General features: G+C 53.8%; 1 protein-coding gene across 2 annotated transcripts in view; it reads right to left on the reverse strand.

Moving 5' to 3' along the window:
- The window catches only part of RAB11FIP3 (RAB11 family interacting protein 3), a 77,938-nt gene extending 67,954 nt beyond the window's left edge, over positions 1-9,984 (reverse strand). The window contains exon 1 of one of the 2 annotated variants that reach the window (XM_027683536.1): positions 9,507-9,984. In XM_027683536.1, coding sequence (XP_027539337.1) covers positions 9,507-9,869 — 363 coding nt within the window. In that variant the 5' untranslated portion in view covers positions 9,870-9,984. The remainder of the gene's footprint in view (positions 1-9,506) is intronic. The other variant, XM_027683537.1, reaches the window with a different exon arrangement.
- Positions 9,985-10,019: the final 35 nt, after the last annotated feature.

The following is a 10,019-nucleotide window of genomic DNA, read 5'->3' on the forward strand; positions in this document are numbered from 1 at the left end:
GGGCTTGTTGTTCTTCCTGCACATTTTGCTTGAGCCCAGTTTCCTCCTGGACTCTGGCACATGGATTTTCCACAGGGTTGTCAGCAGTCAGCTCCATTGAGTCTTGCCAGATGACGCAGCTCCCAGCACCAGCTCCTCTCCCTCTGGCTTTACTCCTCCTCAGGGAAGAAGAGGAAGCAGGAACAGTCTGCAAGCTGAAAACCCCTTCCAGCAGCAGCAGTGACTCAAACTCAACGTAACACTACTGGCATTTCACCACGGGATATTGTAGCACAGGGAACAGAAGCTCTTTCTTCTGGAAAACTAAAATGTGTTATTAAAACTAAATAAATTGGGAGACTACCAGGCTGCTCACCACATTCCCAAACAGAGGGACATTCAGCCTGCAAACAAAGCTGTAAACACCCCTGGAACACCAACAGCACCACAGAACATTCCCAGAGCTGTCACCATCCCATTCCAGGGCCCTGGTGGCCTGGGGACACACCAGGACCCACACAGACAACACAGGAATTGGTGTCATTTAACCAGTCACTCAAATTGGCATCAAATACCCCTATCCCTCGAATGCTTAAGCTTAATTAGAATCACAGAATATGAGAAGAGTGAGCAAATTCAGCAGTTTGGTACCGCTGGTGTTTCTATGAAAAGGGGTTTTGCTGTTACACTGGAAGGAGCCAGGGCAGAAAAGCCAAGCTCAGAGCACAGGGAGCACCAGCAGCCTCGACTCCCTCTCCTTAGCAGCCTCCACGGATCCCTCTGCTTTAAGAGCAGTTTTCAGCCTACAGAGGGGAAAGACCCTGACAAAACACACGGATGAAGTGCCTGGACCAACCCCAGGATGGTCACAGCCATAAGGAAGCCTCGTGCCAGCAGCGCCGGAGCCCCATCCCAGACCTGCAGCTCACCCTCACCTCCACTGAGGAAAACCCCAGTCCAGCCCCAAAACCACGACAGCAGCGCACCATGGAAAGCTCTGCTGCCACATACAGTGATTTGAGCTCAGCTCAACCTCCCTTGGAGCCTGCTTTCCTTCTCCAGAGCAAGCACCATCCACTCCAGCTCAGCACTAGTGCCACTTTGGGAGGAAATTGTCCCCGTGGCTCTCCTTGGTCATGTTCCTCCTCTTCCCTCCACCCCACAACTCACACAAACATCAATAGTTTACTCTGCCCCACACCAAAGCAAAGACTCCACAGAGAAGGGGAAACAGCATCACAAACCAGAGTTTTGGAAGAAGGGACAATTTCTGCACAACTCCAAGTCATGCAGAAAGGCCAAGCTGGCATTTCCACTGCCCCGTGGCATCTTCAGGGCTATTTCTTGGGTTTGGATGTTTTGGGATCCCAAAACAAGGTTCATGCCAGGTACCACTGATATTAACTGTGACTCCCCTACTCACACAGAGGATGAGCTCCCTTTCAGCCCGTATTAAGGGCTGCTTTTAAGCCTGCTATTAAGCACATCAAGGGCCTCCAACATAAGGACATGGAGCTGGAGTGATTCCAGAGGAGGCCATGGAGATGCTCTAAGGGCTGGAGCCCCTCTGCTCTGGAGTCAGGCTGGGAGAGCTGGGGGGGTTCACCTGGAGAAGAGAAGGATCCAGAGAGACCTGAGAGCCCCTTGCAGGGCCTAAAGGGGCTCCAGGAGAGCTGGAGAGGGACTTGGGACAGGGGATGGAGGGACAGAACAAGGGGGCATGGCTTCCCACTGACACAGGGCAGGGTTAGATGGGATACTGGGAAAAAATTCTTCCCTGGGAGGGTGGTGAGGCCCTGGCACAGGTTGCCCAGAGAAGCTGTGGCTGTCCCATCCCTGGAAGTGTCCAAGGCCAGGTTGGATGGGGCTTGGAGCAACCTGGGCTGGTGGAAGGTGTCCCTGCCCATGGCAGGGGGTGGAACTGGATGGTTTCTAAGGTCCCTTCAACCCAAAGTGTTCTGTGATTCTAAGCACAAACACACAAAGATATTCACAGTGATTTTGAAAGCAGCCTTATGAAATCCTTGATGCCTCTCCCACTGTGCTCAGGTACAGACCTGTCTCTGCTGGGAAGCCTCAGGCCTGGACCTACAGCATCAGCCTTCAGCACCATCCCACACATGGGAAGGGGATGGAAAGATGTAATGATTTTAAAGTGGAAAACAAAGGCTGAGAGGAGCTTTGGGGGCTCTGCTGGACATGGGACAACTAGGAAAGCATGACTGCCCTGCACACTTGGCTTGGCTAGTTCAGAAAACAGCTGTACTGCAGATGTCCCAAAAAAACCCGTAAGGGGAGCAGCTCCAGGAAGGTCAGTACAGCACCCAGACCATGGAGTGTACTCTTAGAGGAGGTGGGAATGCTTTTGGCATGTGGGACGGTCGTTTTAAGTACAAAATGCATGACTCCCCAAGGACAAATTCACCCTCTGTGTTGACAGTTACCTCTCACAAGGGGAGCACAGTAGCAAGACCTGAAATTACCCTCTAATCCTATTCCATCCCTGTGAATGAGCCCTCTGGCCAAGCCTCTGCCACATTCCAAACTGGCACTGTGTCCCCTGACCACAGAAGCATCTGGAAAACCTGCCAGTGGAGAAGCTCAGCTGCTTCCCAGGAGAAACAGGCCCAGGGCAGTGCCCATCCCTGTGCTGGCACTGCTGGGGCAGTTCTGGGCCCCTCACAACAAGAAAGACATGGAGGGGCTGGAGTGTGTCCAGAGAGGGGAATGGAGCTGGGAAAAGGTCTGGAGCACCAGGAGCAGCTGAGGGAGCTGGGGGGGCTCAGCCTGGAGAAAAGGAGGCTCAGGGGGGACCTTCTGGCTCTGCAACCCCCTGACAGGAGGGGGGAGCCGGGCAGGGGGGAAGGGGTTGGGCTCTGCTCCCAGGGAACAAGGGACAGGACAAGGGGAAACAGCCTCAAGTTGCACCAAGGGAGGTTTATATTGAATATTGGGAAAATTTCTTTGCAGAAATGGTGGTCAGGCCCTGGCACAGTTGCCCAGGGCAGTGGTGGAGTCACCATCCCTGAAGGGATTTAAAAGCCATGTGGATGTGGCACTTGGGGACATGGGTTAGTGGTGGCCTGGGCAGTGCTGAGGGAGGAGTTGACTTGATGATCTCAGAGGTCCTTTCTGATCCGAACAATTCCGTGACTCTCGGCTCCCCAGAACCAGTCTGGCAGCATTGTACCAACATTTTCCACGGGTGTCTGAATTTACACAAACAAGCAAAGGGAAGGGCTGGAACTGCTCACCCCGGGCTCACAGAGAGGAACCAGCACCAGGAACCAGGAACCCAAGCAGGATTACAGATGGATGGAGCCAGGCCTGAGGAACAGGGAGGAACAAGCCATGGTCCACTGCCATCCCACTGCCAGCAGCTTTCTAGTCTTGGAAACCTGATGGTCCCAGGGGAGGGGGAAAGTTGAGAGTGGCCCAGCAGAAGCAGCTCACCCTGTCCAAGCAGAGCCATAGGCTGTGGCTGATGGGGAACCACTTGTTTTGCAAAAAATCCAAAGCCAGGAAGAAAAGCAAAGCAGCCCCCGGGTTCAAAGTGGATCATTCTTCTGACAACAAGCAGCAAACAAAAGTCAAAACAAGAATAAAATTCAGAGAAATTATGAAGGCAATTGTAATGATTATCAATTACTGGCTGGATCGAGTTACATAATGGTATCAGCAGCTTGGGAAAGCTTTGGGAGAGGGCCCTGTGAGCAACAGCAGGTCAAACTGACTCTGAAAGAGCCCAGTCGCTGTGTTGTGGTGCACTATCATATTCCAGTAACTTAATTATGGTGACCCCAATCCAATTTTTATTAGTCACAGGCTAAGAAAATACACTGCTCCTGAAAAGGGAGGAAACTTCTTGTGAAACTACCTCTATCTTCTCTGAGCACTTAAAGGGGGTTTATAAAAGAGGAAGTGCAACTTTTACACAGCCAGAAAGTGGCAGGACACAAAGGGGCATAAATTGAAAGAGATTTAGATGGGATATTGGAGAGAAATTCTTCCCTGTGAGGGTGGGGGGGCCCTGGCACAGGTTGCCCAGAGAAGCTGTGGCTGCCCCATCCCTGGAAGTGTCCAAGGCCAGGTTGGACAGGGTTTGGAGCAACCTGGGCTAGTGGAATCCCATCTAACCCTGCCCTGTGTCAGTGGGAAGCCATTCCCCCTTGTCCTCTCGTATCCAAAGCCCCTCTCCCAAAAATCAACACCCCGCTCCGCATTCACTGCGTTCTTCATACGAAGCAGAAAGGCAGAATAAAAAGTTTTATTTAATAAACTGGTCACTGGGATAAAATTACCACCCCCAGGCTCCTGCCAGCCCACACAGACAAACCATGCCTTTGAGTATTCACAGTCCTGCCAGCCCCCATCCCGCTGGGATAAGCCATCAATCTGATTACAGCCACAAACTATGAAACCTATCACCAGAGATCTGCCTGTGGAATGACCCATCCCAGCCCTCCCCACCATTCCCAGAAGGGAAAAACACCCTCGAGGAGCTTAAAGCCAAGACCCAGCAGGAGCAGCAAAAACCCAGGAGCACAGAAATCATCTCTTCCTCGGAGTCTTTGGGATATTTGTAAGTGAATCGAGTGAGCTGAAAATGGAATTTGCAAACCAGCATCCACCTCACCCAAAATTACACAAAATATGTTGGCTTGGAAGCGTTTTCCTCTCCGAGGGAGAGAGAAAAACTCCTGTCTTGGAGCTCCCGCAGCACAGACATGTTATTAATGGTGGTAAAAGCCCTTTGAAGAGTGAGGAGGAGGAGGGAGGCTGAGCCCAGCCTAGCCCTGTGTGGGGGTGAGGAAAGGGCTCCCACCCCAACCCCCAAAACCCACAAATTCACTGCCATGAATTTCCATGGGGAAAAACTGGGCCCTTGGTCAAAGCAAGCAAAATATTTCAGATTTGTTGCCCTTCCAAAGCACACATGGGTGTCCACAGGCCAGAGGGGAGCAGGAAAAGCAAGCCTGGATTCACCACGAGGGGCTGCCACTAAAACGCTGCAGTTTGACACCATCCAGACTTCACTCCAGAAAGGAACTGCCAGATCTCTAAATTGTTCTATTTAAAAATAAAAATCAACCCCAAGATTCTTTGCAGCTGCTGTCTGGGGCAGCCTCTGCTACCCCTGGGATGGTGCCAGGCTGGACACCTCCTTGAGAAGGTGGTGGGAGGTCAGAAAATGCAACAAACCTGCTAAAAACCTTCAGAGGAAAAGTTAAAAGCTGAACATGGAGAGCTCAGCTGAGGATTAGCTGAGTGGGGCTGAGAAAGGCCAGTGGTAGGACAGGTACTTGGGGGATGCAAGTGTTAAAGAAAGCAAAATAAATCACATTGAAACGAAGCTTGAACTGATCAAGAGGAAAATAAAAAAGGCTGAAGATCTCTGGGAGCACAGAGGGCAGAGCTGCCACTGAGCCTGGAGACTTTGGAAGTGGGTTAGACAAACTCTGGGAGTTCTCTTAATTGAGCAGAGGCAGCAGAGATCATGTGGTACAAGAGGTTTTTTTCCTCCTCCAATTGTCTTTTAGATCAAAACAAAAAGGAAAAACAACCCAAGGTGCCAGCAGGATGCTTCTCCTCAGCCTTACAAAGAATCCATTCTGCTCTGACCCTGCATTCCTAGGTAGTGATAAATCCAGTGAGAAAAGGCTTGGGCTTCATCACCTCAGTCACACAGATACAGTGCAATGGTACAGCAGGCAAGACACATAAAATTAAATTTTAGAATAAAAATTGACAATAAAAATCATTGCACAATGGCCTTAAATTCTGAGCAACCCACAGAACTGGAAGACAACCCTTCCTGCTTTATAAGGTGACATTAAAGGTACATCAGGTGTGCACCCACCTCCCTACTCTCTGTTTAACCAACCTGACCCCATCCTGCTGTGCCAGCCAGGTGCTGCAGCACAGAGTGGCTCCAGGGAATATCAAATCCCAGGGAAATGCAGCTTTGATAAAGGGAAGCGAGAGGAGACAAAAATACCACACCATCAGAAGCTGTCTCACGTGTAAGTGAACGGTCCAGGGGTTTTGCAGGAAAAAATCAAGTTGTCGTCAAGAAAAGGCAAGTTTTCCTCACAACCTCTCCACCCCAGATCTTGTTTGCAAGTCCACACAGCACACCATCAGTCCATGTGAGCTTTTCAAGTGGCAAAACATTCTCTGTTTGACAAACATCCTCCCATTAGAGATTGTGGAGGACCATCACAAGGCTCCCCTATCTCCAGTGTCAACCCCAGCACCATCCCCTCCACACACCTTTGAAGATGAAGGTACTGGCAACAGCCTCGGTCCTTATCAGCTGTTATCACTTCAGAGAAAAACAAACTGCCTTTAGATTCCCATGCCTTGATCTCCTCTACCCCAACCCAGCACCTCCCTGCCAGGACCACAACCATGGAGTTCCACAACCCAAGCAATTAAAGCAAAAAAACAACCCAACTCCAGTTTTGCTTCCCGTGGAGAGAGGAAAAAAAGAAAATCATCCAAACAGAAATCCACAATCACATCAAGTTTATGGAATAAATGCCAGCTGGTCCCTTCCCTTTGACATTTAGCTAATAATTGTTCCAGCCAAACAACCTGACAGCGCTGGGCTCAGTAGCCCATGAATGCCTCTGGTGTTTTACTGAGCGCTAAAGACAACACTTGCTGCTCTCTGGCTCCTCATCCGTGTGGTTACACACACACATGCTCTCCTTAACCCTTCAGCCCTCTCCAGCCCTCAGGAATCATCTGGATGTGACGACTCCTTGTGCTTCAATTTAGCCTTTTTTTCCACCACACACACCTTCCATGAACCCACCCTGGGGGCAGCAGCCAGGAAGGAGGGGAGAAGAAAAGGAGGCAGGTACCACCTCCTCCTCCCGTCAGGAGAGGGACAGCAAGAGGATTGGAATTTGTGCCTCATTAACTCCCTGCTGATCCCTACAGATACTTTTGTGATTATCCAGTCAGCCATCAAAACCCTGGCCCCTCTCTTACAAGCATCCCAGTTCCAGTTGTAGTACAACCTTCATACCTTGAAGTTCCTCTTTAGTAACTTTAACACCATTTTACCCACTGGTGATATTCTTCCCCTCTAACTTTTACCTGAGCTGGAACTCCATTTTCCAAAAGACCCCTTTTGGGCCCAAGTTACAGCTGCTTCAAACAAAATAAGCCAAGAAACCTCCCCAGAACTCCTCCCTTTATTACTCTGCACATTAGAGGAGGTTTAGGTTGGATCTCAGGAAAAGGTTCTTCCCCCAGAGGGTGGTTGGGCACTGACCAGGCTCCCCAGGGCAGTGGGCACAGCCCCAAGGCTGCCAGAGCTCAGGGAGTGTTTGGACAACGCTCTCAGGCACATGGTGGGATTGTTGGGGTGTCTGTGCAGGGCCAGGAGCTGGATGATCCCCGTGGGTCCCTTCTGACTCAGGATATTCCTTTATCTGCTGGGAGCTTACAGACCCCATCACCAACCCCCTCCTCCTTCTCCCTCTGTGTCTCCTCATGGTTTTCTAAGCTGCAAACTCACACCAAGTCTTCTGGAACACACAGTTCACCACAAACATCACTTTTCCTGTTTTGCCAAGCCTTTGCAACAGCCCCCTAGGGTGCTTAGTACCTGCTGGCTCAGCTGTTGTCACATCAGCCTCCCCAAGGTGCTCAGCACTTGCTGTGCTGAGGCTCAGTTGTTCTGCACCCCAAGAGCTGGCTGTGCCGGTCTCTTGCTGAAGAGAAAGGTGTTAAAAAAGCGTAATATGTTTCAGCATTACCGGTAGCTGCGCTCGGGGGGAAGGAACAAGCAACTTTAAAGGGACAGCCAAGGCCAGGAGCCTGCAGACAGCCCTCCCCAGCTGGCTCCACACGGACAGAGCTCCCAGCGGCACAACGCCTCCCTGCACATCCTGCTTAGTTCAGGAGTGACATTAACACCTCGCAGTCACTCCTCAGGCCACGATCTCAGAGCGTTTTACAGGCTCAGTGTGGCACCTCTGGAGCTCTGGCACAATTCCCACCGGGCTCTGAGCCGCACACGCCACCGGCACCGACAGCACCAGAGCCACCTGCCGTGTCCCCTGCTGTGTCCCCTGCCACGCACACGCCGTCTGTGCCCCCATTCCCCACGTCCTTGGGCTCTCCACACCAAGTGCAGAGGCACAGGGCGGTGAACGGTGCCCTGGTAAGATGCCAACGTGCCCCGGAGCCACGGGCACTGCGCGCAGGGTCCGGGAGCCTCCGCCGAGCACGGACCGGCTGCTTCTGCTTCCCGTGCTGGAACAGCAACCGGGACAGCAGGCACGGAGCGCCTGGGCACAGCAGGATGGGGCTTTGTCCAGCACAAACCCTCTCTCACCTGGCAGAGGCAGGAGCAGCCGAGGTGCTCCTGGAACTCCCCCCAAAGAACCTGTAATCACGCCATGGGTCTGCCAGCAATATCTTCCGCATACACAGTGCCCTCACCGACAAAGAAGTTGTCTATCTCCGCTTTACAGAGCTATTTCCTGAAATAAATACCTCCGTTTTATCTTTAAGAGGTGTTTTTAGCACGAGATAAAAAGCCCTCCTCCAGCAAAACCCTCCTTCACACATGATTTGCTTTGTCATGGCACTTAAATACACGCGCAGAAGCCACGGCTGGAGGATGAGAGCAGATCCGGCCACGCACAGAGAAACTTCACAGCAATACCTGCACGCCTTAAAAAAAATAAATCCCTTTTTCCTGGTAGCGATGCCAGCACAGGGCAATGAATAAAATACCAACAAACCCATCTCCATCCCAAGGTGTGCTGCCAGAGCTCGCTCCATTTTGGGTCATACCAGGCAGCTTCAAATTACATTGCATCTCATCTGCTGCAGGGAAACACAAGCTCGCCGGGGTACAAAGCAGAAGAAAGAGGGGGGAAAATACACATTCAAGCTGTCAAAGCTGGAATAAGCGAGGCAGCATAGAATCACGGAACAGTCTGGGCTGGAAGGGACCTTAAAGACCATCTAATTTCAACACCCTGCCGTGAGCAGGGATGCCACCCATAAGGTATTATCGAAGTGATCCACAACCAGCGCAGTGCCAACAGGGGACCCTTGCACTGAGGGGGGCACGGGGCAGCCCCAGATCCCGGGATCTCACCACTGCCCAGACAAATCCAAACGCGTTAATGATGGAGAACAAAGGGGGGATGCAGCTCCCAGCGGCACTGCCGGGATGCTGTTCCCAGCGGACCGGGACCTGGAAAACAGGAGCTGCAGTTTCTCCTGGATGCAGGAGGCACAGAGGGAGCCATTCGGGCCCACGCGTGCCCTTCACCTGCGACGGCACCGGGGCGGGCGGCGCAGACGATGCCCTTGCGGACATTAAAGGCTCCTCCAAGGGCCGGAGCCACGGACACGAGCCCCCGTCACGGTCAGCGGCGGGACCAGCGGAGCCCCGGCACGGTGGCCGCGATGGGCGATGCCAGCGCAGGGCCCGGCCCGGGGGCCGCCGGGGGCAGGTGTGCGCCGTGCCCGGGTGGTCGCGGCCCGGGGCTCACCTGCTCGGCCCCGTAGGCCGTGGCGAACTGCACGAACTCCTCCACCCGCACGAAGCCGTCGCCGTCGCGGTCCAGGGCGTCGAAGACGGGCCGGAGGCGCGGCTCCTCCTCCGGCGGGGGCTCGGCGGGGCCCCCCGGGGCCGGGCTGCCCCCGGTCACCCCCGGGGACCAGGGCGGCGGCCCCGGGTCGGGACCGGCGGGCTCAAGTGCCCAAAGGTCCAGCTCCCGTTCCAGCTCCAGCTCCGGCTCCGGGTCCACGTCCAGCTCCGGCTCCAAGTCCAGCTCCAGCTCCGGCTCCAGCTCGGGCCCCGGTCCCGGCCCCCGGGGCAGCGGGGGCTCGGTGCCCGGCGGACGCGGCTCCATGTTCACCGGCGGCGCTGCGCGCCCGCCGCCGCCCGCCCCGGGCCATGCCCCGCGGCCATGCCCCGCTCACATCGGGGCGGTGCCGGTGCGGTCCCCGCGGCACTCACGGCTTTGTGCGAGGAGCCCGGCCCCGGGGGCGGCCCCGCCGGT

The sequence above is a fragment of the Neopelma chrysocephalum genome, unplaced genomic scaffold (assembly GCF_003984885.1).
Source record: "Neopelma chrysocephalum unplaced genomic scaffold, ASM398488v2 Primary Assembly neopelma1_65, whole genome shotgun sequence".
NCBI classification, from domain to species: domain Eukaryota; kingdom Metazoa; phylum Chordata; class Aves; order Passeriformes; family Pipridae; genus Neopelma; species Neopelma chrysocephalum.